A 27,835-nucleotide genomic window follows, 5' to 3' on the forward strand; every position below is an offset into this window, starting at 1 on the left:
AGGTAATATTCTGACAGTGCCTTAAGAACCAGACAGTACTGTTCCCCGTTTATGTGAGTCACTGTAAACAAGGACTTTGTTTCAGTGTATCCGGTTTTTGTACTTAGGCCATTTTTACCGTTTTGTTCAACAATGATTGAAGAAAAACCAAGCTTTGACGTATCTCCAGATAGCGTTTGGATCGTACTTTTCCTAAATGGATGTAAATCTTGGCTTCAGTTGGTTTTGTCTTCTTTTATATTTATATTTATCTGCTGTCTCTCCCAATTCACAGAACATGAAACCAATGGTGTGGCAAAGAATGATCAGAAACAGGAACAGATGTTACTCCAGAAGATGTATTTAATGCTTGACAATAAGAGAAAGGTAGTGATTCACTTTCCAGAATAACATGTCGCTTTTGTCACAGACTGTAAATAATGGACTTGAAGTTTGGAATAGAGGCAAAATTATTTTTATAACCATTTCACTTAGAGCAACCCAGTTGAGATGAAAGAATAAAATTCAGTGATTAAAGATGAGTTTATTTCGCTTTGTCTCTTTCTCTCCCTTTAGGAAGTAGTTCACAAAATAATAGAGTTGTTGAATGCCACCGAACTTACCCAGAAAGCCCTGATTAATGATGAACTTGTGGAATGGAAGCGGAGACAGCAGAGTGCCTGTATCGGGGGACCCCCCAATGCTTGCCTTGATCAGCTGCAGAACTGGTAAGATTCTCCGAAGCAGAACATTGGCAGCTGACTGGCTAACCATATAAACTCGTAAAGTGCACGTTCCAGCTGTGTTAGTTGAATGGACTCTGTCAAACCTTTGGTTTAGAGTTTGATGTAGTCCAACTGCTTCTTGGCCTGGAAACACTTGAAAAGCACAGTGTTAATCACACCTGTGGCCACGTTCAGCCACATCCTGCATGGTTTGGAGGACTCCTCTCCCTGCTGTATGTGTACCGTGGGACATGTCATTTGTGCCAACACACCAGTGACATGGTCATCACACAACACAGTTAACAACTTGAGTCCCAAGGTTTTAAAAACAAAAGGGCATTTTACAGGCTTACGTGAAATAATAGTTTGTGGGCCATACATTTCAGTCATCCGTCTAGTAAATACTTATGAAATGCTGTATGCCAGGCACTGGGCTAGGACCTGGGACACAAGGTGAATGATTCTTGGTCGTTGCCAGTAAGGAGCTCTCAGTGTGGAGGCGGGAGATGGACGTGGTAATAACTGTTCAGTGAAAGGTTGCCAGGGCTCCAACGGAGACCATCCAGAGTTCATGGAGGATGAAGGAAGGAGTCACTAGGAAAGATTAATGAGACAAAGTGGTCTTGCACGGATTCGAGAGTGAATAGGAAAACTTCATGTAGACCAGGAAGGAGAAGAGTGTGGATGGGGCAGAGGGGAGGGGAGGCTGGCATGAGCTGGGGCCCGCAGTTCTCATGTTGGATGGCTAGAGAGTCGGGTGCCAGAGAGGGAAGGAAGAAAGTGGAGCCGGCAAGAGGCTGGAGCCTGGTCACAGAGGTTCCCATACTGTGCTGGGAACTCCGGGATTTTACCCAGTGGATACTGGTGAGCCGGGCAAGCCTTTTATTTAAGTGGAGGTTCATTTCTCTGATTTTTTATTTAGGTCACTCTGGCTGAAGCCCGAGGATAGAATAGAGACAGAAAGGCCAGTTGGTCTGCTCTGAGTTTATTAGCGTAGTCCAGGGGAGGGCTGACAGAACTGAGCAGAGGGGATGGAAGCAGTAGAATCAGTGGGTAGGAGCGGGGGGTGGCCTGGAACAGTTCTGAAGGGCCCAAGGACCAGAGATCTCATGAGATTACTTTCTGGATTGCTGTTTTTAAAAATTCACAATAGTCAGCCATTTATTTTTATTCTGTGAGTTGCCATTCCATATCCCAGTTTTTTGTGGATAGGAATGGAGCTCCCCAGCCCAGTGTGTCCCCGTGAGCCTTGTGAGATGCTGACCTCCGAGCCCCCCAGGTGCCCAGCGAGGCCCCCCGCTGTCTGGGGCCCCCATGGTCACCTTAGGCCACAAGGAGCCTCCTGCAGAGATGTGAATACCCCTCAGTACCCCCAGCTGTGTGGTACAAGGATTGTTGGCATTTTCCTGTGTGTCGTGGCCTGAACAAGGTTGGGAATCACCGGGTTAGAATCCCTCTGGAACTCACCCACCCACCGTTACCCTGCCTCTCATTTCATGGCCATGGGCTGTGCTCCTGGTGCTTCGAACTGGATTCAAGGCATGGAAGCACCGAGTGAAGGAGATGTTTTTCACTGGGGAATAGAGGTTCTTCTGTCATTCCTCCAGGCCAGTAAAATGAACTTCCACAGCCTGACGCGGCTCGGAGGCTGCATCGCCTTTGGTGGTTTCCTGTCAGGACGGAGGAACCTGAAAGCAGTCACTAGGTTTTCTCCTTAGTTTATGCATATATTTTGAGTGTCTAGGTTGCGCACATTGCCTTCTCCTTTCAGTTCAGTGACACAGTCACCTCTGTTCCCTCTTCTCCTCCTAACCCGGCCTGCATCCCCTCTTGGCCTTGCTTCCTCAGCGTCCAGGCTGCTCTCTTGCTCCTCTCTGCACAGTGTCACTGCCCTGATAGAAAGATCTGCAGGGGCCCCTCACTGCTCCACACATCACTGCCCACAGCATCTGCCTTGTCGTGTCCCCTGCCTCTGTCCCCCCTGCACCTTTGCCCTGTCCCTTTAGATCCCAGTTATCTCACAGCTCAATTGAAGTCACAGATTCCCTAGCAGCCTCCACCCCTACCCATCTCTCCTTAGGGCCATCTCAGTGGGATGCAGTTTTTTAATCTGGGCTGTAATCGTTCATGCGTATTAGTTTTTTCACACAAATCAGGTTTGTTCTGTTTCTCCCTGCACTTCAGAGCTGGGCAGATAACGTCGTGTGTTGTCTGTAAAAAGTACTTGTTGGTTTCCGTGATTCTGTTTAATCCAGGCTGCTTTCTGATGGAGACCCCTGTGGCTTGTACCTTCCCAGGTTCACCATAGTGGCGGAGAGTCTGCAGCAGGTTCGTCAGCAGCTTAAAAAGCTTGAGGAGTTGGAACAGAAGTACACCTATGAACATGACCCTATCACAAAAAACAAACAAGCGTTATGGGACCGCACCTTCAGCCTCTTCCAGCAGCTCATTCAGAGGTAACTTGAGGGAGATGTTTTTGCACTTTTTGCAATTATTTTACCCAGAGGAAAATTTTTCTGGTAATTCAGATAATTTAGAAGGGTTTAATAGGTTATGTAAAATTTTTTATGGCTTCCCCGAATCAGGTCTTCCCGAATTCCTTGCTTATGTCGTTGGCCTGTCATTCTTGTGACCGTTTAGACTGGTTACCAGTCTCCTTCCCCGTGGCCGGTCTGTGACGAGACCTGTCTAGTCTAACCTGATGATATTTGTCCTCTCTTTCCTATTCCATGGTCTCATCACATTTCAAGCTCTCAAATCCTCTCTATTGAACTGTTGCGTGGTAGCCTCCCAAATGGTCCCTCCCAAGCCCCTTCCTCCCTGTCCCTGTGACCCTGTGCTCTCCCAGAGCACAGTTCAATCAGGTTTTTTGCCACCTGCTGATCTCAGGGGAGCCCCGCATCCGGTCACCCAAGCCGCACCTGCACAGCCTGGCCCTCACTAGCCACTCCAGAATTAGCTTCTATACATGCCCCATTTCCAGGCAGACTTGACTTCGTGCCTACCCTGGATGTTTGCTTCTCCGTTCCTCTCCCAACAGTATTTTCTCTGCCTCAGAGCTTTCTTCTCTTGTACCTCATTTCGAAACTGCATCCTGAACGTTTCACCTTATATCTCATCATGAAATCTTCCCAGAGTTCCCGGGCAGATGTTGTCTCCCTTCCGGATCTGCATAGTTCATTCTTTATTTTTCTCCCGTTCTGGATTTTATTATATCATTGTCTGTGTATTTCTGTTTTCTTTGTTGTAAATTGAAAGGTCCTAGTAGACAGAGATGTGCCTTTGTCATCTTCTTCCCCCGCCAGGGCCTTACATAGTACCTTGCCCATGGGTAGGTGCTTCAGATATGCTTAGTAGGTAAACAAATGGCACTAAGTAGAATTCATATTGCAAATTTTTTTTTTTTTTTTTTTTTTTGCGGTACGCGGGCCTCTCACTGTTGTGGCCTCTCCCGTTGCGGAGCACAGGCTCTGGACGCGCAGGCTCAGCGGCCATGGCTCACGGGCCCAGCTGCTCCACGGCATGTGGGATCTTCCCGGACTGGGGCACGAACCCGTGTCCCCTGCATCGGCAGGCGGACTCTCAACCACTGCGCCACCGGGGAAGCCCCATATTGCAATTTTTTAAATGCTAAAGTAATAAAAATGTCTTTGGTTCCCTGTGGCTAATGTCCAAACAGGAATGCCTAGATGTTGGATTTTGAAATAATCGAGGACATTTACTTGGGTTTTAGAATGCAAATTTCATTATTTTTTTAAATTAAATTTAATATTTGGAAATGTTTATTAGATAATAAATATTACTAAACAATTTTAAAATCAATTTTCCAAAGGATGTTAAAATGTCAGTTTCAAATTATGGTGGTAAGCAATATGGTACATGGTTCACTTTCAACTGTAGTAAAATTTATTTTTATCTTGTTTTTATTTTTTTATTTATTTATTTTTGACCACGCCACGAGGCATGTGGAATCTTAGCTCCCTGACCAGGGATTGAACCCATGCCCCCCTGCGGTGGAAGCACGGAGTCCTAACCACTGGACCACCAGGGACTTCCCTATTTTTATTTTTTTTTATTTTTTTTATTTTTATTTTTTTTCCTATTTTTATTTTTAAATTGAGATGTTATTGACATATAACCTTGTATTAGTTTCAGATGTACAACATAATGATTTGGTATTTGTATATATTGTGAAATGATCACCACACTAAGTCTAATTAGCAAATTTGATTCTTAAATTTGTAAATGAACAGAATCCCATTCAGAATTTTCATTGTTGAAGAGTATCACAGTTCACTGCAGTTACTATGATTCTGCTGAGTGCAATAGATTTGGGGATTTCTTTACTGACTAGAAAACCTCACTTTATTCATCCAATTTGTTAGAATCTTTCAAACTTTTTTTTAGCTTGTGCCCTCTAACCCCCTCTCCTCTTTAGGGAAAATAACCTTTTACTGCCTCAGCATTAATGGAAATGCTAATTTACCCTTTGCTGGGAATTTACAGCTCATTTGTGGTGGAAAGACAGCCCTGCATGCCAACTCATCCTCAGAGGCCATTGGTCCTGAAGACTGGAGTACAATTCACTGTGAAGTTGAGGTAATAAAGAAAAGACCCTGCACCTCCTATCACAAAGTTTGCACCCCAGCTTCCTTTCACAACACTGTTATATATGGTGCTTTAGAGGAAGTAATTTTGCAGTAGGCATTTTAATATGAATTCTTATTTAGAATATCTAAGAGTCTTGTCTTTTCTATTCAGACTAGAAATAGAAGAGATATGTTTGTATACACACACACACACACACACACACCTGATTTTTTTCCAGTTATAGATGTAATGAATGTTTACTGTAAATAGGAATTCAAAATTGCAGAACTGCATATAGTAGAGAGTAGAAGTTCCCAGCAGCCTCATCCCCTCTTGAGCATAAACTCATAACCTGAGCTTTACATTCCCCCCAGAATGTATGCAGTGTGTGTGAATGTGGACTTATGACAGGTACATTTTTCTGCTGAATGTGTTCATAGCTTTCCTCAGATTTCTCAAAGTTGTATGTGATCTAAATATCTGTAGACCACCATGGTAAACAGCCTGGTGTCAGTCCTCCCAGAATTTTGCCCATGTCTACATAAATATATAAATAAATACATTGTACTTATACATATTTTTTTCACGCATAGACACACAAATATATATGACATACAGTATTTCATTTTTAGAAACGAGGGTTCTGCTGTCTGTTTTTTGACAGCCTGTTTTTCTCCTTCATAATAACTTATGGAAGTGTTCCCATGTTAGAACGTACAGCTTTTACAGCTTTACTTTCTTCCGTTGCACGGCTGCATTCATTTAGCTCTTCCTCTGCTGGTGAGCAGCTGGACTCAGAAGAGCTGCACTTGCCGTCAGAGTTGGCCCTCGTCCTTTTTTCCAGGGTGCTGCTGAGTTAGGTCCACAGGTGCTGCCTATTGGCTGCCAGTGAACAGCACCACGCTTTAGCACCCGTGAGGTCCCAGAACTCACAGCTGGCAGGAGGAGAAATCTAATCCCATCATCTGCTTCACTAAAGGGAGCCAACCAGTGAGGGGCTTCTTCCCCAGCTCTCCAGCTCATCAGAGCAGAGCACACCTGATTCTTAGCCCACGGCTCCTTCCATCTTTCCACACTGCCCTGGGGTGATTATAGAGGTGACCTTCACTTTCCTGATTATGGGTGATAGTTTTTATTTTCTCCCAGCAGAATAAGCATTAGATACAAGTTTTAGTAAAGGGCAGTGTTTGCTATTTTTAGCCCCAAATAGAAATTTTGATAAAACTCAGCATTGGCGAGGCGATACGGGGAAGCAGATACCCTCACTAATGTTTGGTGGGAATATAAAATCAGTGCTGCTGTGTGTCCGAACTTAATGTTACAGTTTTGTCCCAGCAGTTTCACAGCTAGGAACTTCTCCTACAAATACACTTTAAAAACATCCAAGTAGACATACACGGATGTCACTTCCATTGTTTGTAATAACCAAAAACTGCATGAGGTGGGTGGGGGTTATTGAAATGTTCATCAGTAGGGAATTGGCATGATAAATAAATGGTAACAGATAATTTTTAAAAGTAATTATGACTTTTTTCTTTTCAGATTGTTGGTGAAATTGCAAGAGCTGAATTATAACTTGAAAGTCAAAGTCTTATTTGATAAGTAAGATACCTTTAATATTATCTAAGATACACGTACTGTTGAAATTGCTGGTTTTGTTAACTAAACATAGACTTTTGCACTGGGGCTGTTTGTAAGTGATCCCAGCACATTTAAATTGATAGCTCCTGTTCTGGATGTTGGGAGCATCCCCTAGAGCTGGTATCAATGTGCTTGTGCCTTTTTAGACTATAAGTGAACAAAAGAATGAGTGCATTTTATGCATATGAACTTGTAGTGATCAAGTCTCCAAGCAGCTGCCACCCCTCCTCCTAGGCCAGCCGTAGAGGAAGGGCCCTTGATCAACTCCAGGCCACCATGATTCTGCAGCCAGTGTGGACTTGTTTCCGGAGTGAAGCTGACAGCATTTTGGGGGGCCTGTGTGGAGCCTGCTGGCCTCACACTTGTCTCTTCTGGGCAGTAAGAACCCAGGAATGGGCAGCATCTCTCATGGGGTCTAAATGGAGCAGGCCCATCCTGTTTTGTCCTTAGTCCCTGGACCTGAACTATCAGTGACCTAAGCACTTCCATTAAGGAACAAGATGGCTTAGCCCCTGCCATCCCCCCCGATATATTTAATGCTTTTGTTGGTGTGTGTAACATTCTGGTTTACCAAGTTTCAAAACCATTTATGATAATCCAAGTCATTTTCCTCTGGCTTTTTGTCTCTTTCCATTCCTGTAACTATAGCCTTCTTTGTAGCATAGTCTGTGCCTTTGCTTTTCTCCCATCATCTTTGGTTTCTCTGTGTATCAGTTAGCTTTTGCTGCATAAAAACCCCAAAATTTAGTGGTTTAAACTCTAAAACTTATTAATTTCTCTTATGCTGTGGGCTGTGTGTGGTCCTTCTGGTCTGGGCTGGCTTGGTTGTTGCTGGGTGGTCTAGCATGGCCTTGTATGTGTCTGTCTCTGCTGGGATAACTGGGCCCTTCTCTGTTGGGCCCTCAAAGAGGTCAGCCTGGGCTTTCTCATACGGCAGCGGTGTTCCAAGTGGATCAGAGCAGCAGCGTGCTGGGCCTGTTAGGCTAGGCTTGGAACTTGTACGACACCACTCCCGTCCATTGTGTGGGGAAAAGCAAGTCAAAGTCCCCTGAGATTCAAGGGACAGGGAAATACATTCTGCCTCTTGAAAAGAAAAGCTGCAGAGGTTTTGTGGCCACTACAGTTTACCACACTCTGCTTAACTCAGTCTCTCTTTCAGTTTTTTCTTGCTCTTTTGTCTTTTCTGTCTGTTCCAGTTCTGAGTTTTCTTCTTAGCTTTGACAAGGTAGCTTTGTATCACACTATTCCTTTTATTGTGAATTTTCTTTTTTTGCACAAAATGTGGGTATATTTAATGCTACTGAACTGCATGATTAAAATACTTAAAATAATAAATTTTCTGTTATGTATATTTTACCACAATTTAAAAAACTGAGATGCCACACTGGAGAAACTCAAGTTGAAGGACATTCCTAAAACACCTGAGCAGTGATACTCAAAACTGTCAAAAACCTCAAAGACAAGGAACGTGTGAGAATGTGCTACAGACCAGAGGAGACTAGGGTGATATGATGACAAATGTCACGTGGGGTCCTGGCTGGAGTCCTGGGGCAGGAAAAGGACGCTGGGGGGAAGTGATGAAGTCCAGGTGAAGTGTCGAGTTAGCTAATTGTCATATGCCAAGGCTGGCTTCTTGGTCATTAGAAATATTCCGTGGTTATGAAGTGTAAGTTCTTTTTTTTTTTTTTCCAGATGGGAAAATTGGTCACTGTTACAACTGACGGTGATTCTCATTCACAAAAGCATTGAACTTCTAGTTGAGACAGGAAAGGAAGCTAACTCATTTAACTATGAGTGCGCTAATGATCTCTAACCTTCGCCTGCGCCTGACAGATACATTATTTGTCCAGAACATGACGACGTTATCGCTACATTTATATAAGATACAGGTCTCTCAAGATTTTAACCTCAGATTTAAAACTTAAACTTGATAGTTTTCCCAAATAATTGACCATTCAAGTACTTCTCTGAAAGCGTTAAAAATAACAGAGAACAAAAATCAGGATCGAGCTGTCACTTTGGAAGGTCCTCTGAGTTGTGTAGCCACAGAGCAACGCTCTCTGCTCAGTCCCCAGTGCTTAGCTCGGTGCCTCGGAAAGGCACCGACTGAGTAACTGCTCAACAAATAGCCATAACTCAGGCTTACGTTTACTGAGGGTGTGCTCTGTGCTCTCTTTACCCGGTAACAGGTTTCCTTCTCCCAGTGTCCTGTACGGTTGGTGCTGTTAGCATGACGTACAGTGGAGAAAGGTGAGGCCCAGACAGTTTATTTGCCCGAGGTCACTCAGCAAAACTTGGCATTGCTGGTGTGGGTTGATTGAGGGACTGTGTGAGTGAATGAAAGGGCTGAACAGCCCCATTATTTGTTATTGATCTTGTACTTTTATATTTTTGTTAAAACTTATCTCAAGTTTTAAATACACATATGTGATCATATATATATATATATATATTTTTTTTTTTTTTTTTTTTTTGCAGAGATGTGAATGAGAGAAATACAGTAAAAGGGTACGTGAAGTACTTTGCGCTATATTTTACAATCGCTTTGTTTGTTTATGTGTTGGTTTAACAGTTCCCAGCCTTTTAAGTATTTGTACCCTGTATTGTCTAGGTTTCGAAAGTTCAACATTTTGGGCACTCACACGAAGGTGATGAACATGGAGGAGTCCACCAATGGAAGTCTGGCGGCAGAATTCCGACACCTGGTAGGGAGATCAGTTTCCCCCTTTTCTGTTGTGTCTGGTTTATTAGGACTTGATTTGTGATCGAGTGGCACTTGGTGCCCTGTGTGATGGGCAGGGCACCCCCTAGCAGAAGGCTTCCTAGAATTCATGGCCGGTGGCTTCAGCAGCACTTGGGGAATCTTGGTCCCCCCTCCTTATCCCAGGACTGTCCACTCTGTTTCCTGCCAGTCTTCCTCTCAGAGATACCTTCTTTGGGGGGTAGTGATCTCAGTCAGATATTCCATAAACCAGTGTGCACATAAGCTATCTGTACATGATTCCTCCAGGACCTCAGTGATTACCCATTCTAGATTCTTGGAATTTTCCCAGAGGTCATTATTGCCCCACATCCTGACCGTTCCTTCTCCCCCTCCAAGCGTGGCAGGCCCCAGGAGTCTCTCTTTGGCCCCTTCTTTGCCACCTCCCTCCTGGGGTCTTGCCCACAACCACTGTCTTGAGCACTTTGTCTCCAGAGGAGTAGGGCCCGGGCACCGGACAGTGGAAATCAGCAGAGGGGTTTAAGTGGGTGGTGCTTTCTCTCCTCTCTCCCTGAAAATCGGGGCTGCCAGTTGTTCTGTAGGGGCGTTGGTGCCGAGCCCTGCGCAATTCCTGGGCTGGAGCCTGCAGGGAGGTTCAAAGCATCCTTTTTTATTGGCAACCATTTCGTGAACCCGCAAACTCATAGTTGGGAAGCTAGACCTCGTGTGAGAGCCTTGGTCCAACCCAGGAGTCTGAGGGTGTCCGGAGCTGCTCTGGGGGCTCCAGGTTACTCCCTTAGAACCTGCGTGATTGAAGTCCTTTTGAGGGCAGTCTTAGAGGCCTGAGTCACAGGCCTGGGAGACTCTGCGGAGGGAAAGGCAAGAGAAGCTGTGCCCTGAGCCCAGGGAGCATGCGACAGCTAACGAAGGTGATGGGGGATGGTTCGGGAAAAGCTAGCCTGGGGGAGGGAGCAGGGTGCTGTTCCCTGGGATCTTCTCAACCCTGTGGTGTTCGCAGGCTGTCAGAATGATGGGAAAAGGCACTCTCCCTCATGAACCCACACAAGGGTCACTTCACCTCCTGTTCTGCGTTCTGAAAATAATTTCACTTCCTTCATTCTTTCTAAGTCCCCACTTTGGCTTGATTTGTAGACGAAAATAGCAACTTTGATGATTATGGTACTGTTTACTAAGATTTTTTTTTTTTTTTGTAGCAACTGAAAGAACAGAAAAACGCCGGTGCCAGAACCAACGAGGTGAGTCTTTCTCTCTTGTGATTGGTCTCTAACTAGCAGGTCTGTCCAATGAGGTTGGCTCTGTGGCCCTGGGGGCCAGGGACACCTCACAGAGGGGTGAGAAGCAGGAAGACCCGGCAGGGAAGGGCAGTGGACAAGCTTTGGGACATGGTGTATCTGTCATAACGGTGAAACCACTCTGTGCTTGTGCTTTATGGTTGTCAAGTGATTTTGCTCGTGAATTTATGGGACCCTCAACAGACAGCCCAGCAGAGTAGGTACGGTGGGCTACTGTGTTACTCACATTTCACAGGTAAAGAAGTTGGACCACAGGAAGTTTGCAGGATTTAGCTAAGGGTGCACAGGGAGTTACTGTCAGAGCTAGAACTAGAGGCCAGCTTCATTGACTGCCCTGCCAAAAGCGATGTGGGCCGAGAGGGTTTCCCTGCCACGTGTCCCCTACCCAGTGCATCATCCTTCTGTCAGTTTCATTTTCACAGCCAGTCCTTGAGGAGCTGTGTTTGTGATGCCTTCAGATATGAAGTATGGGCAGAGGACAGAATGCCTGGAGTTGCTTTGGTTTGGACCGCTCGTCGTCCTTTGTGCCTGCGTGGCACGCATGCTGTCTTTCCCCACGACAGCCAGCAGAGGTCGTGTGGAACAGTGGGACAGGCACCGGCCCGGGCCTGACCAGCCCTGGTTTGGATCTTGACTATCTTTGTGACCTCCCGAGGATTTAATTTCCTCTCCTGTGAGCAGGGAGGGCAGCCACATCTCTCTGGTTCTAAGTTGTTGTGATGCTCGTGTAAGATAATATGTATGAAGGTACTTTGAACACTATATAACCTTTCTACCCATACCAAGGCACTTTATGACCAGCCAGGCTTATGCAAATCAGCCCTCCCGATAGATAATCACACCTGGAACACGTGTACACTTCCCACCCCATGCCAGCCTGAGGTGTGCCGCCCGCACACACCCTCAGAAGCGGCTGAGGGCCAGGATGCCTGAGGTCATGAACAAACCCATTAGAAGTTGCTGTTTCCCTATCGACACTTTTTTCCCCTGAATCCATATCCCTTGCCATAATATCGGAAATCTGAAATCTGATCTCTGAGAGAACAGTGAGATACTCGCGATAATGAAATCTGGGATAGATGCTCAAAAATTGAAATGTTCTTCTGAATTGCAGCTGGTTAGGTTCAGGCTGTCTGCAGCCTCTTGCAAAAAATGCTTAGTAGGCTCTTGCAAGTTGCAAGATCAGTGAATGAATCGCTATATTCCTTTTGTTTCCCTTTTCTCTTTTAAGGGTCCTCTCATCGTTACTGAAGAGCTTCACTCCCTTAGTTTTGAAACCCAGTTGTGCCAGCCTGGTTTGGTCATTGACCTTGAGGTAAGACTTACATGTTCCAGATGAGGAAAACTTTATTTTTATTTTAAACTGTTACATGTATTTTTATTTCTCAATTTTTATTTTAGACGTATTTACCTAATTGCTAAAAAAGATTATTGTTTTCAGCCAGTACTATCTTGATGTTAATTTAATCATTCGGGCAGCTAGAGAACTGAATTAACCTTCGGGTACTATAAGCTAAATGTTCCAGTTGAGATGTCCTATGTTAATTTTTTATATGAAGCATTGAAACTTATTTCTTACCTGAAAAGATATAACAAAGACATATTCAACTACGAACCAAAGAACATAACTTTACATTCTTAATTTTCAAATATAAGAGATAATGCAAATGTACAGGAATCCCTCGCTTAGTTGAGAGGCTGCGTAGTGGTCTGAAGGTGATGCTTCTGTGATTCAGATGATTTCAAGGTCTTTGTCATCTTCTAGACGGCCTCTCTGCCCATCGTGGTGATCTCCAATGTCAGCCAGCTCCCGAGTGGTTGGGCCTCCATCCTGTGGTACAACATGCTGGTGGCAGAACCCAGGGTATGGAAAACACATCTACTTTCGTACTAGGGGTTAACCAGAGACCTCGTGCTCTAGCTTCTGCATATCTGAAAGAGCCCCTAAGGGCCAGATGTTGAAGGAAAAGTGGCACAACTCAAGTGGCATTGCTAAGGATCGGAGTAATTCTGGAAAAGCGAAGCATGTGTATGTATTAGAAATGAGAATTATGATTTTCCTTCCATGTGAATAAGCCCAGGCAACGGATGATTTCGTACAGCTTTTACTGTGGAAGAGGTCCTTTATTTTTGTGCTTTTTAAAAAATGTATATATGCTAAATAAGCCTGCTGCATTCTTAGAGTGTGGGTACTCTAATATGGTTGATTAATTACAGTTGATGCTGGTTATTCACTGTACTTAAAGTCCTTTGAAGTCGCTGTGAACACTGAGTTGGCAGATACTGAACCACTGCATCTAGGGGAAACACAGGGTTAGGTTCCCATGAGCCTCTGGTACAGCCTTTGCATTTGCTGATCAATACATAACCTTGTTTGTTTAAAGATCCCTTATCTAATATACTTGTTGATTCATTAACATTGAACTCACGGCAAGCAGCTTTATAACTCACGTCTGAACAAAGCTTGTATATCACATGCGTTTTCTCCATAAGGCACTTTGGAACACTAGACAGCACTTCAGCCGTGCCCTTGAGGGCCATGTTAAAAATGAAATCACCAACAAAAAAGCATACGAAAATGCAAAAACCGCGGCGCTAAGCAGACCTCAAAAAAGACACTCGGGTATAGTATGAGAGCTGAAATAGGAAGGCAGATCATAGCTTTGTTTGACCTCACCTGGAAACATACATGTTTGGCAACTCAAACTTTTCACTGCTGTGTGCCTGGGTACATCTGCAAATGACTGCAGAAATGCCATGAATATTGATTTAGGAATTAAATTTTAGTGAGCTGATGAATTCACAAATGTGAATCTGCAAATAATGAGGATTTCTCTTCTTTAGCTGTGAAAACATCTGTGTGTCATAGATGAGAGCTGAACTTTGGCTCAGATCCATGTTTCAGTGCCAGGCTTGTGACTGGTGGCTCGTCAGTAGCCCTTAGCTTCTGGGTGTTTTCTCTCTAGAATCTGTCCTTCTTCCTGAACCCGCCTTGTGCACGATGGTCTCAGCTTTCAGAGGTGCTGAGTTGGCAGTTTTCTTCTGTCACCAAAAGAGGTCTCAATGTGGACCAGCTGAACATGCTGGGAGAGAAACTTCTTGGTATGAGCATATTCACTTCTTACGTAACTAACAATTGAAATTCATAAAATATCTTGACTTGCTCCTTTCCCCCTCTTTCCTCTTTATTTTGTCCAAGGTAGGAGAGTGTTAAAATCTATTGGCTTTTCCAGCAGCAGTTTATTATAGCTAAGTGAGAATGATGCCTCACCTTAGAAGGAGATAGAGACCTGATAAAAGATTTAAATGAATCATTTCCCCGTTATCTCATATTAACATTTCTGAGCAGGGTTCCTAGGGGAAAGATGTCTAAATTATGTAAAATATATTACTTGTGGCTTAAATTCTTTGAGAAATATGAAGTTTTATTAACCTTGGGGAGAAAAACAGCAAGCCCCCAACATGGTAAGAATAAGGTCCTTGGGCTGCCCACCACACAGCACACGCCCAGGTCTCTTACGTCAGGTGGCCCAGGTGTGAGGAGACACTGTCCCCATCAGGAGGATGCCCGTGGCCAGCACTGCCTGATGGGCAGGGTGCAGCCCATGATAGAGAATTCCCTTTCAGTGGCTGATGTCATGGATTTATTAGTTTCCCACACTAAGCAAACCTAAGACCTACTAGTCTCAAGGTCAGATCTTCAATGAATGGGACTGTCTGAACTATTTTTTAAAAAATCCATGGTCACCTTTTTGCCAGATTTGCTTTCTATATAGCAGGACTGCATGTACTGCACACACCAGTAGGCTTTTCCTAACCAAATGGCTCTCAGCAGTGCCTTCTCTTGGCCATGCAACTGTCACAGTGAGAGTCTTGTGCAATTTAATAAAAAGTAAGAAGTCATTCCTATTCCTTTCCCTTATTTGGTGAGAGTTAAGACAGATATCTTTTCTGCCTACAGTGGCTTATTTGGGGTTCTCCGTGAAGAGAGATGTCAGGCTCACCACCTCTTATGGCCAGGCTTCTTCAATTTGTGTAGCTGGTAACCCCGAGGCTTCCTTCCCCTCTCCTTTCTCTCACTGGGCTTTTGATTTGCATCGACCTCCCTGAGCCTGTGTCCTATTTGGAGGAGGGCTGAGGGAAATGCCTAATTAATATCTAAAATAATCTTGTAAAGTCAAGTGTCAGTTAAATCGATCACCTAGGGGTGATCTTGGTCTTAGTTTGAACTTGAAAAAAATTCCTCAGGGTCACCGGGAGAGGAGCCTGCCAAGGAGGGAGAGGGAAGCAATGGGAAATGATACTGCACAAGGGGGACCAAATCGAGGCTTCTCCAGAAAACACAAGTGATTGTATTAGTGAATCTGAGAATATCAACTGTGTACACACAACCTTCCTTTGCTGAGTGTTGGCTCTTTGAGAGCAAATACCACAGCCATCAGTCCAGCCAAAGCTTCAGAATTGATTTCCATTTCCTTAAAAGACTTATTTTTATTTGTTTAGGTCCCAGTGCTGGCCCTGATGGGCTTATTCCATGGACTCGCTTCTGTAAGGTGGGTGCTGTCTGGAGTTTACACTGTGAGTGCTTTCCGCTCTCTGTTGAGGGTCTCGGATTTCTCGCCGCGGTGCGGGCTGCACTGTGCTTGCTTTGGCGTGTTCCTCTGGCCCCCGGAACCCCTAGGGCAAGTTGTTTACTTTCCTTCAGTGCGCTGAAGGTTAGTCTCCAAGTGCGAGTCTGACAGGAAGCACCTGCCTGGGTGATAACATTCTCTCATATCCGAAATGAGTCTTCTGTTTGCTCACACTGACCTCTGGCCTGGCAGCGTTTTAGCTCCGTCCATGAGTAACGTGCGGTCTGTGCCGGCGTAGACAGCCTGCTGGGCCGGAGGGGGTGTCTTGAGCCTGCTCAAGCAGTGAGACCAGTTGGGGGGAATAATCAGACCCCGCTAGGGTCACCAGACAGTGCTGACAAGCTGACGCTACTGGATAGTGTGAAGGCAGCTGGTATTCTGGGATCATGCTGGAGGTCATTCCCTGGCTGGGTCGCTAATGTTTGGAGAGGGAAGCAGAGCCTGGCTCAGGAAATGGAGAGGTTGGTGTCTGAAAGCTGGTAAGAGGGCAGGGACGGCTCTGTAGGGGGCAGTGCTAGCTTTGGCAGCTGGGCAGTCTTTGCAAACTAAAACCCGATGGCGGGAGGAGACATGCTAAGTCACTGTTTTGGATTTCTTGGTTTCTAATGTGTGCATCTGTATACTTGCAGGAAAATATAAATGATAAAAATTTTCCTTTCTGGCTTTGGATTGAAAGCATCCTTGAACTCATTAAAAAACACCTGCTCTGTCTCTGGAATGATGGGTAAGGGCCATTGATAGATGTATTTTTGAAACCTATGTTGAGCACACACTCCATTGCTGCAAGGCTGAGATAGGCCTGACCCAGACAGACTTCATTATTTGGCAAGACTTGGGTGCATCTCACAGAAACAGATGCTTGCAGGCTGTCCCTTCAGGCATTCACGATAGTAGACCCTCATAAGATTAAAATTATATTTTCGTAGTATATGTATATGCATTTTCAAAGCTAAATTTAAAAACCCTGAGTGCCATTCATGCCTTCATTCATTCTACGAAAATTTCTTGAGCACCTGCTTTATTGCCTCCAGGTAAGGAAGAAAAAACTTTTTTGACTCGGTAAATTGTTTCTAATGTTTTCCCAGGGTCAGTTGATATTTCAGCAAAGACTTTAACTTGGTCAGAGGTCTAGAATATGAAAATGGATTGTCTGAGCCTTTCTCTTCACTAGAAAGGATGCATGAATCTAGACATTTTCATGGCCTTCAGAATCCCCAGGTGAAAATGAAAGGCTCATTAATCCAGCAAGTATTTATTGATCATCAGTAGCATCCAACGGGCACCATGTTAGTGAGCTTTTTTGGGACTTCAGCATATATATGTATGAGTGAAGTGCTTCCTGAAGTGTCGATGAAATAGATTTTAAAGCATCTAAAATAGTTGATACATTTCTATCCTGTGTTCTTGTGTCAAGTTGCAGTCATCTTGATTTGTAAGTGAACGTGAAAATTACAGTCATGACTGAACCTCAGAGTACCTCCATCAATCCCTTTCCATGTGCAGGTGTATCGTGGGCTTTATCAGCAAGGAGCGAGAGCGGGCTCTGCTGAAGGACCAGCAGCCGGGGACGTTCCTGCTGCGGTTCAGTGAGAGCTGCCGGGAAGGGGCCATCACGTTCACATGGGTGGAGCGGCCCCAGAATGGAGGTGGTAAGCCAAGGCGCCTGCACACACACCGATTCAAAATGTGGGTGCAAGCCCTTCTTCTTCTCTGCAAATCAACTCATACAAATGATGAGCTTTTGACATACAGTCGCAGCTCCTCCACTTGTCCCCAGCTGAGCTTCCCCAGTAGGATTTAATACATCACCAAGGGCTATTTGGGATTCGTTGCCTGGAACATATTGTGCAAATGATTTTTTTTTAAAGACAAGGCCACATTCTTTCCTTTTTGTCAGGTATGTCACCTGTAGGTGAAAGATGCGAGTCAGTATGACTGGCAGTCATTTATTGGGAGGAAACCCACAGTGCACAGGTGTGAGCTTCCAGACCCATGGAGGGGAATCCCACGTGGAGGTGCACGGATGAGGGCAGGCTCCATGAGAGGGGTCCTGGGACTGGGTGCAGCCCTCCACCTTGCCTTCTGACAGAGAAGGCTCGTGCACGTTTATCTGGGTTGTATCTTGGGTTTCTATTTGACCAAGTGCATCCATGGCAAAAACAATTCTGAAAACCTACGCGTTATGAAACAGGTTTCCGGGGAATGAGAAACAGGTTTCAGTGGAGACAAGAAAGTGATAAAGACAAACTGGTGACTTTTCACTCTTGCTTGTAGTTTGCTCTGTTTGAAGGATTGGAGGGAAAACTGATTTGTTCCAGTGACTTATGCTTTCAGTTTAGAAGATGCAAAAAGATAGGATATTTTTCTTGTTCTTTTTTTTTTTCTTCTTCTGGTAAAAAAACAGGAGAGCTGGGATTAGAGCCCAGTGAGGACAGTAGATGGTAGAGCCTGCCCTTTTCTTCTTCTCCCCTGGTAGTTCTTTCCTGAACTTGCTGAGAGATGGAACTAGCAAACCAGGCAAAGATGAAAACCATTGGCAACCGGAAAGTTTAAAGCAGGGCCGCACCAGCTACAAAGCTTTGGTCTGAAGTTCTAGAGCAGAGTCCCCAGAGCACCTGACAGCAGCCTCTGGAGTGTGTGCCCCAAAAGTGAAATCCTGGATCAGTTAGGAAGCAGGATTCCAATGAAGTCTGGGACTAAGACCAGGAGTGAATTAAACTGTGTTTTTTTACATTAAGGATTAGAGAAAAAAATAGCAAATAGGGTCTCTTTTTGGTTTGTTTAAAAAGTTGTTTTCCATGTGTTGCTGTTGTTTATTTTCATTTTTCAATATGAAAAGAAAGACAAAGTGAGTTTATCTTCTAGTAACTTAATCTATGGCTTGAGCCAAGAAGACCCAATTAGTAATGTTATTTTAAAGGTATTTAATAAATTTCTTTTGGCTAGACTTACAAATCTAAGTAAATAATGACAAATGCAATATTACCGAAAGTAATGATGGCCTTTATTTTTCCTATTTTAAAGAAAGGATAATAATCTATTTAGGAATAAAGCAATTACATGCTCTGTGATGTAACTCCTAGATTGTGTTTAGTTCTTACCAGGTTCTGTCAAATCCATAAACTCTGCAGTGTTTGTTTCTCTCCTCTATTGTTGAGGGATATTCTGTGGGACTCACTTTGCTTTTCTTCCTTTTAGAATCTTGCTTCCATGCGGTTGAACCCTACACAAAGAAAGAACTTTCTGCTGTTACTTTCCCTGACATTATTCGCAATTACAAAGTCATGGCCGCTGAAAATATTCCAGAGAATCCCTTGAAGTTTCTGTATCCAAATATTGATAAAGACCATGCCTTTGGAAAGTACTACTCCAGGCCAAAGGAAGGTAAGTGGGCAGAGTGTGCAAGCATTGCCTGATGAGTTACAGCACAGCCCAGTCATTCCTGTGATTGTGTTCTCCCTTCATCTAGTCCGAAGGTTTGCGGGAGACAGGCGTTAACCCCACACACTGCCCTTGCCTCCCTATCGGTGCAAGATGTCAGCACAGACTCCCCCCATGCCATGTCACTAGCCCACCCCTTCTTTTGAATTGGTAAAAGCAGGCTTTCTAATAAACACAGCGCAGTTGAAACATAATACATTGTTTGGCCTGATACAGATAGTAAGAAAGGAGTAAATGGTTCTTGATCTTAGGGGTGTTGGAGAAGGTCCATTTCTGGTCGTGTGTAGTTGTTACATTTTTACTTTTTCTACGTGGAGGGGTAAAACGTAGGACCTGTGATGGTCACCTGCTTTATGTCAGCCTGCTCCTGAAATTGAGGAAATGGAGGCCCGGGCGAAGTGAAGTGGTCCCTTCATGGTGACCTGGTAAGTTATTAGGTCCCATCACTGAGAGCAGGTCTAAGTTTAGCACACGGGTCTCCCTCTGCTTAGTCTTCATTGAACCGCATTTGAGAAAGTGGAAGTTAGACTAATCTGGTTTGGAATGCACCAACAGACTTAATGATTTTTCAGGATCAGTAGTCTCAATGTTAGCACAGTTACTTTAGATGCACCCAGCTTACCTTGACAGATGCGTTTATTACACCAACCAGGCCAGGACCATAAACCAGATAAAACTTTTGTAGGATTTCAAGCCTTGGAAAGAGAACCGTCTTAGCTTTACTTCTGTGCTGAATGTGCCTCCCCTTTTCATCTGGTTGTTTCTGCATTCGCAGTACAATTTCAGGTGACCCAGGCAGGGAGTCTAACCTGACTGCCAAGGAAAACAGTCCAGTCTTGATCAAAGAAAAAGTTGATTGTTCTTGTGTAATTTCTGCTAACGGAAAGTGTACGTGATGTGTTTGCTTCTAGCCCCAGAGCCTATGGAACTTGATGGCCCTAAAGGAACAGGATATATCAAGACTGAACTGATTTCTGTGTCTGAAGTGTAAGTGAACACAGAAGAGTGACATGTTTAAAATCCTCAAACAAGCCCCACTCCTGGCTGGGGCCTGTTGAAGATGCTTGTTCTTTGCTTTTCCATTGTAATTGTTGCTGCCACCATCACAGATGGACCTGTGGAAAGATCCTAATTAGAGATCCTGGTGTCACTGCCTATCAGCGTTTTATTGCCTTTATAAAAACAAACAAACAAACAGCAAACCAAAAAAAATCCAAAAAAAACAAAGTTGTATTTAAGGCATATAAGTTCTCCCCAAACTGATATTTTGAAAAGGTGTAAATAAAATGAACAAAAATCGATCAGAGTGGGCAAGCAGTTCTTTTCAATCTAGAAAAGGCCAAAGTAATGACTGAGATACATTTTTTTCCGTTTGCTTTTATTTTGTTGTTTCATTTTGTAAAAGGTAGAAAAAATTTTGGAAAAGTCATTGTCAGTTATTTGGCCTGCAGCACTGTCTTGGGGTGAATGGATGTAGCCTTCATGTAAAAACCCTCTGGAGCAGCCTTATCTGCATACAAACCTCAAGGTAGGGATGAGGGACTCCCCAGACATTTCTCTGGCGCTTCTCGGGCCAGGGTAGGTGACACAACTGCACAAGCTCGTGCCCATGTTCACCCAGGCAGAAGCGGTGCAGGACCCAGACTGGTTATATCTGGCTCACATCTCTAGAATACAGTGTGTTTCCCAAGGGGCCGGGCCGGGGACATGAACCTCTCGAGAGCTGTCCTTTTTCAAATGTATTTTACAAGTGTATACGCGTCCCTGAAATAAAAATCTAAAATGGTGATTCAGCCACAGGCCAGAGATGAAATGGCAGAGTTTGCACCACTGCTTTCATAATCTAGATGTTAACATTTCCTGTTTCTTTCTCCCCATTTTAGTCACCCTTCTCAACTTCAGACCACAGACAACCTTCTTCCCATGTCTCCTGAGGAGTTTGACGAGGTGTCTCGGATAGTGGGCGCTGTAGAATTTGACATGGTGAGTACCACACAGGGATGCTTTCAGCACGCTGAGTGTTTGCTCTCTGAGGCAGGGAGGGTGCCTGGCAGACCCTGGGCCTATCTGTGAGTTCTCAGAAGGAGCCTCTGGCAGAGCCCAGAAGGGTGTTCCTTAGATTAGCTATGACACGTTGGAGCCTGCTGTGTTTAAACAAGCTACGTCGTCACCAGGATTTTTACTCCTGGCCTTCATCACCTTCCAAAAAATAATGACATTTCAAATATTTAAAAGCTCCCCCTCTGCCTTTTAAATTTGTCCACATAGAAATCTCGTATGTTAAGGAACTAGGATTTCTCTGATAAGAAAATGTTTTCCTTTTGTCCCGTTGTTTCAGCACTGCGTCTGGGTGAAGAGGTGTTATTTTTAGGAAGGGAGGAGACTAATGCTTGGTATACAGTCGTCATAGAGACTTGGGCAGCCACAGCGAAACACTTTACCTGATTTATGTTTGAGAACTAACTTGTACCGCTAGCACCTGGGGCTGTGAAGGGCTTTGCCAAGAGTAAAAAGTTCAAGGAGTGAAGCAGAGTGTCATGAGTACCGTGATAGGGATGGAAACAGGGCTATCCACAAAAGAGTGCATCTTTCTTTGGGAGAATGTTTTTCAGTATGTCAGATAGTATTGTTTGCCTGTCAACCTGAAATCCTTCCCCTTAAAGATTTTATTTATTTATTTATTTTGATTGGCTGGATTTTTGCTGATGCTGTTTTAATTTTAAGCTCTTTTCCACATGAAGCTATTCCAGTTCATTTTTTATAAATTTATCTACTTTATTTATTTAGTTTTGGCTGCATTGGGTCTTCGCTGCTGCGCACGAGCTTTCTCTAGTTGTGGCAAGCGGGGGCTACTCTTCGTTGCGGTGCGTGGGCTTCTCATTGCAGTGGCTTCTCTTGTTGCGGAGCACAGGCTCTAGGTGTGCAAGCTTCAGTAGTTGTGGCACGCAGGCTTCAGTAGTTGTGGCTCACAGACTCTAGAGTGCAGGCTCAGTAGTTGTGGCGCACGGGCTTAGTTGCTCCGCGGCATGTGGGATCTTCCCGGACCAGGGCTCGAACCCGTGTCCCCTGAATTGGTAGGTGGATTCTCAGTCACTGCACCACCCGGGAAGCCCCCCAGTTCATTTTTTAAAATTTGCTTAATGTTTTAAAGAAAAGCCTCTCTGGGGCTTCCCTGGTGGCGTAGTGGTTGAGAGTCTGCCTGCCGATGCAGAGGACATGGGTTCGTGCCCTGGTCTGGGAGGATCCCACATGTCACGGAGCTGCTGGGCCCGTGAGCCATGGCTGCTGAGCCTGCGCGTCCGGTGCCTGTGCTCCGCAATGGGAGAGGCCACAACAGTGAGAAGCCCACGTACCACAAAAAAAAAAAAAAAAAAAAAAAGAAAAGCCTCTCTGAGTCATTACTGGCCCTTCTTCGTCACTGGTGCCTGGCACAGACTGCTCAGCGATGCAGGAGGGAGGACAGGATGAGGTGAGAGGGCGCCATCTCCCAAGGTTCAGGGTCGCGCATCCCTGTGTTCAGGGAATGCATTTGTGCGGCATTAGTAATATCTGTTTAGACTCAGGTTTCTGGTATGTAACCTTTTCCTTATCCTTTTCCCTCACCTGAAGAAGTACAGGCTAAAATCTTTACACCCTCCTGACTGTTAAGGCTGAAAAAAAATCACTTAGAAAAATGCTTAGGTAGTGTAATAGCGCAATAGTTCTGTTCCTATTGGCGAGTGAAAGATGAACCTTGTACCTGTGCAAGGTTGCATCCTCTGTTGGAATATAGCTCCCCACACTGCTCTGAAGTGTTTTGTGAGCCCTACACAAAAATGGAATAGCTGTAAAGCCCTATTTAGAAAGTGTAAGATCGATGGACAGTACCAAACAACGGCGCGATCTTCTTTTTCTCCTCCTTTGCTGTTCCTGAGCAAGTTACATCATCATCATGGTCATCACCACCATTAATAGGTGACACTTGTTAAGCACTTACTGTGTACCAGGCACTCCACGGGTAGTAACTTAGTGCTCACAACAGCCTTCTGAGTTAGGTATTATTGTTTTTCCCACTTTACAGATGTAGACAAAAGAAGCTCTCCAAAACTATGGAACTTGACTAAGATGAAGTAGTTAGTAAATGAGGGAACGAATATTTGAATCCACCTGGGGTGTCGCTAGACTGCGTGTTCTTGTCTACTCTCCTGGAATGCCCCCCCACAGAAAGCTGACCTCTGATTCATTCAAAACCTGCACACAAGAGAAGCTGTTTGCACTTGACACTGAGTATGTGTTGTTCTGGTTTATTAAGACGAAGGCAGCGTAGCCTTTGGGTGAGAGGCCTGTGTTTGGGATTTGGAGATCAGAGCTCTAACTCTGTCATACCATTATGCCCTGTGACCTTGAGAAAATAAGATGGATTAGTCCCCTCCATCTGTGCATGCAGCATGACCGCTTTCTCTGTGCTCTCGGAACGATACTGTGAGAGCAATTTAATTCCTCTAAATAAGTGCCAGGAAATGGCTTTGTGGCTCTGGATCCCCTCTCCCCCTGCCCAGGAGCCATCCATTTCATTCCAGATGATTTCATTCATTTCATTTGTAGAATAAATCTATTTTTATATACACGCACACACACATCTCCAGAGTAAACCCATAGAAGATTTAAGAGCTATAATATGGGCACAGCACTGGTTAGACAAAATTAAAGTTGGATTAGTCTCCGAATTGGGTGGACTCCACCTTGTCTGTCCCAAATTGTCCTCAGCCTTGGCCACGATTTCCTTTCCGCATCTCTCCACTCTTGGAGTTAGGGCTTGTGCTCTGAAACAGACCTTTCGAGGAGCTGGCTGGTTTCGGCCATGTCTGGAGGTTGCAGCTCTGGACCAGGGGGCCCTGGGGCCAGCGCCTGGTGCCGCCTCAGGAGCAGGAGGACCGCAGGCTCCTGAGAGACAGAGCACCAGTGTTTTCTGTAGCCTGGCTTCAGTGCTTGTTTAGTCTGGCTTCCCTGTACAGTAAACTTCTTCCTCTGGGACAGCATGAGACCCAGTCTCCTCTCCTAGAGGCCTTTGGGCAAAGCTTGGACAAAGCTGATAATAATTTAATGATAAATATTAAATAACACGTATTAATTGTCTGCTATTTTCCATCTAGTCTACTAAGCATTTTACATATGCTGTATAATTTAATCCTTTCAACAAATCTATCTGTTAGAGACTATCAGTCTCCTTTGAGTAGATGAGGACCTTGGGATTTAGAGGTTAAGTAACATGACTTGGTCACACAGCTAGTAAGAGACAGTGACAGGATTTGAATCCAGGGTCGCTTGCTTTCTCTCTCTCTCTCTCTGAAGACCACCATCTTTACATATTTTACTCTCAGCCAGACTGAAACATAGGGGCAAAACCTTCATTGTGCTTTTCAATCCAAAGTATTTTCCTAAGAGCCCACTATGTACCACCCACTATTGGGTACTCGGGATTAAAAAAAAAAAAAAAGGACTCGGTTCTCAAGAGGCTTGTAGTCTAGAGCTGTGTTGCTATCGGTGTTTTGGGTCTGAGTGATTCTCTGTTATGGGGCCGTGCTATGCGTTGCAGAATGTATAGCAGCATCCCTGGCCACTACTCATTAGATGCCAGTAGCACACACACCTCCACACCCGGTCATGACAATCCAAAATGTCTCCAGATGTTGCCAGAGGACAGAATCACCCCTGGTCGAGAGCACCTGGTCTAAGGGGAGAGCCCAGCATGGAAGTAAGATAGGAAGTCGGTGGCAGGCCGGTGTCCTTTGGATGAGCAATTCACTGCCTCCGAAGGGCCCAGCTGGGAGAGGTGGAGGGGTTTCTGATGATTCTACTTCTCTAGCCTCTACCTGAAACTCATTCGTTTGTTATTCCTGCTGAGTGGCCTTTAAGGAAAATTCATCATTTCCCCCAAATCCCTCTCTCCCTCTGGCATACAGCTCAGCATTGCCTCACTCTTGTTTTGCATGAGCAGATTTGCCACGTTGCTCTGTCCCCAGACCTGCATAACAGCAGAAAGCTTTATGCAGTTTGGATGAATGGACAGAATTAAGGCTGCAGAGTAATAATCCATCAGCTTAGGTGACATAAAAGGTCTCTATTAGTCCAGGAGAAAGGATAGCACATGCTGAAGGCCCTCTAATTCCATGGTGGTTTTTTGCCGGGGGATGTGTCTTTCTACTACTCCATTGTAGAACACACAAGTAATGTTAAATATATGAGTCTGCGTTTTACAAGAGCAGTGTAATAAATGTAACCACATTTTCTTTTTACAGATGAATGCAGTATAAGAGCATGAATTTTTCTCATCTTCTCTGGTGACATTTTTCCTTCCCACCTGTGACTCCCTCCTGCTACTCTGTTCCTTCACATCCTGTGTTTCTAGGGAAACAAAAGAAAGGCCAACAAATTCACTGCAACCTGTTGATAGCAAGTGGATTTTTCCCTAATTCAGAAACATCTGTTACTCTGAAGGGCTTCATGCATCTTATTGAAGGTAAAATCGAAAGGCCCTCTCCACAGAGTGGGTTTTACAAATAAAAAACATCCAGATATACCAAAAGCATCAGAACTAGAATGAGAGTCCTTTGGGAAAGGTCAAATATTTAGCAGCATCTAGCAAATTCCATGCCTAGAGTCAGTGCTCAATTGTTACAGGTGGTTGGGTAGATCACACGGTTATTTAGGCAACTGCTTCATGCAGGATTGGCATATTTCTCTTCTGGAGAATTCTTATTTGTTCTCTCTGCTTTAAATGTGGCTAGAAGTTTTCCAGTGGTTTGCCTATGAAATAGTGCAAAGTTAAGTTTACATAGAATTACATCACCTCTTTATTGAAGGTAGCCATCCTGTATCTGGGCAGAGGATAAAAGTTGTGTTCTTTATTATATCTTCCACACTAGCCATTGAAAGCTAGGGACAAATTCTCTCTCGGGAGAATTAGTTTTTCTCTTTGTTATGGCTTTATGATACTGGCTAATATCAAAGGGAAGGAAGTAAACTTTCCAAATTCGTGAGTAGTGTTTTCCGTTTAAACTTTAATATCCAAAGCTGAATATATTCTGCCTCCATCACGGTCACTAGTAAATGAAATTGTCTTCACAGTTCTGTCAAGGGAGCCAAACTATTAACAGCTCTCTTAAGGTAAATCCTGTTATTTTTCAAAAAGTTGAAATTAATTGTAGATGTAGATGAACTCTGAAATTTATTGCATGTTTCTTAAATGGGTTCACTTGTCTTTATTGTTTTTAGCTGGTATTTAGTCTTAGTCATAAAATTTTCAAATTGAGAAGAGAAAATAGTAACGGACAAATCATTAACCAGAGATTATGAGAATCAGATAATTTGAAAACTCATCCTGTGTAACTGCATTGAGAATTGCGTATCTTTCACTGATGAATGTGTTTCTCTCACAAATACATTGCAAATGGTTCCACTGTCTCTCTTGTGCTTTTTCTAGACCCTTTTTGGACTGGATGATGTTTTGTGAAGTGTGTTGTGTTACTTACCTCGTCCCTCCATTAGCACTGACATGCAAAAAAGTGGTTTAGGGCGTGGGTTTGACAGGGTTCTTCTAGATAACATTCACAAACTGCTGTCTGCAGGTGCATCTTATTTTTCTACTGTCACCACCACAATCATACTGTTAGGTAAATACTGTATTTTTCTGGTGGGAATAAAGTTTCCTTGAAGTCTATCTCAAAATTAAAGCTAAAGTATAGGTACTGCATTAAATATAATATGCACATGGTACTTTCCTTGGTATTAAACACAAATCAAGGCCTCCTCTCAGATTTTACATAAGATGATTGACATCAACCTGACTGGGTTTGCGTTGACTTTTTAAATTGAAATGATGAAGGAACAAAGATGACAGTTAAATTGTTCCTAATTGCTAATATTTAACTGTTCGGTATATTTTTGCCCTCTAAGAATGCTTTGGCATAGTTTCATTTTACTGCACCAGTCAAGAGACTTTGTTTACTTTTAAAAAGTATTAAAATTATAAAGTTAGTCTCTTACAGATATTTTGTATAAAGATTTAAAAAGTTACTGGCATTATGTGTAGGTTTGATGTTTCTTATCTTTTCTTATGATTAAGCATAAAAATATATCAGTCCTTATTTTTAAACATGATTAATACCGTTTTCCTAAGTGTTACCCTTTCTTACCCAGATTAAGATAGGTTGGTGGAAGAGATCAGAGGAAACATTATTGAAACAAGCTATAATGAGTACCATAAATAGCAAACAAATGAAAGTCCTTTGGTCTTGGTGACCACCAGAGCTGCCTCCAAATGCAGAAATAATTTGGCATTTATTTTAAAGTGAATTTCAGTACTGCTATAATGCAAGTTTTTAATTTTAAAATACATGTAAAATGGGACTCTGTATGGTGTCCATAGCAGCATCTAAACCCCACACCTCCTTGATGAGGTGAGGTATTACTTTCTGAGAAGTTACTACACCCACACAGAAAGCTGCCATTCTTTTCTCCAAAAGTGTTATAAGCTAGAAAGCTGTGCCCTTCTCAAAGTAAAAGGCATTGTGTGCTGGAAAAAAAATAGTAAAATAAAAGAATTGGCAAGTTAGATGTAAGTCTGGCAGGTTAGACGCAACTGTTGTTCGATGAGCTATCAGGGAATAGTGGTATAAGCTTGAATTCTGGCCTCATAGCAAATATGACTGTTCTCACCTCCCTATCTACAGTATTTACATCTAGGAAATATAAAGTTTCTTCATAACGAACATGAAGAGTTGTATTTCTCCAGGGAGTGAAGTAGATAATGCCCTGCCTAGCAGGTATGTTTGT

General features: G+C 43.9%; 1 protein-coding gene across 3 annotated transcripts in view; it reads left to right on the top strand.

Moving 5' to 3' along the window:
* The window catches only part of STAT1 (signal transducer and activator of transcription 1), a 42,671-nt gene extending 16,215 nt beyond the window's left edge, over window positions 1-26,456 (top strand). For 2 of the 3 annotated variants that reach the window (XM_060152423.1, XM_060152422.1), the window contains exons 8-25: window positions 275-366; window positions 556-707; window positions 3,002-3,160; window positions 5,211-5,303; window positions 6,837-6,896; window positions 9,414-9,443; window positions 9,547-9,640; window positions 10,851-10,892; window positions 12,181-12,264; window positions 12,715-12,813; window positions 13,916-14,051; window positions 15,453-15,502; window positions 16,210-16,304; window positions 17,084-17,229; window positions 18,779-18,964; window positions 19,933-20,008; window positions 20,905-21,004; window positions 25,300-26,456. In XM_060152423.1, coding sequence (XP_060008406.1) covers window positions 275-366; window positions 556-707; window positions 3,002-3,160; window positions 5,211-5,303; window positions 6,837-6,896; window positions 9,414-9,443; window positions 9,547-9,640; window positions 10,851-10,892; window positions 12,181-12,264; window positions 12,715-12,813; window positions 13,916-14,051; window positions 15,453-15,502; window positions 16,210-16,304; window positions 17,084-17,229; window positions 18,779-18,964; window positions 19,933-20,008; window positions 20,905-21,004; window positions 25,300-25,314 — 1,709 coding nt within the window. In that variant the 3' untranslated portion in view covers window positions 25,315-26,456. Of the gene's footprint in view, window positions 1-274; window positions 367-555; window positions 708-3,001; window positions 3,161-5,210; window positions 5,304-6,836; window positions 6,897-9,413; window positions 9,444-9,546; window positions 9,641-10,850; window positions 10,893-12,180; window positions 12,265-12,714; window positions 12,814-13,915; window positions 14,052-15,452; window positions 15,503-16,209; window positions 16,305-17,083; window positions 17,230-18,778; window positions 18,965-19,932; window positions 20,009-20,904; window positions 21,005-23,081; window positions 23,288-25,299 lie in introns of all 3 variants that reach the window. The other variant, XR_009541115.1, reaches the window with a different exon arrangement.
* Window positions 26,457-27,835: the final 1,379 nt, after the last annotated feature.

Source organism: Lagenorhynchus albirostris, chromosome 6 (genome assembly GCF_949774975.1).
Source record: "Lagenorhynchus albirostris chromosome 6, mLagAlb1.1, whole genome shotgun sequence".
NCBI classification, from domain to species: Eukaryota; Metazoa; Chordata; class Mammalia; order Artiodactyla; family Delphinidae; genus Lagenorhynchus; species Lagenorhynchus albirostris.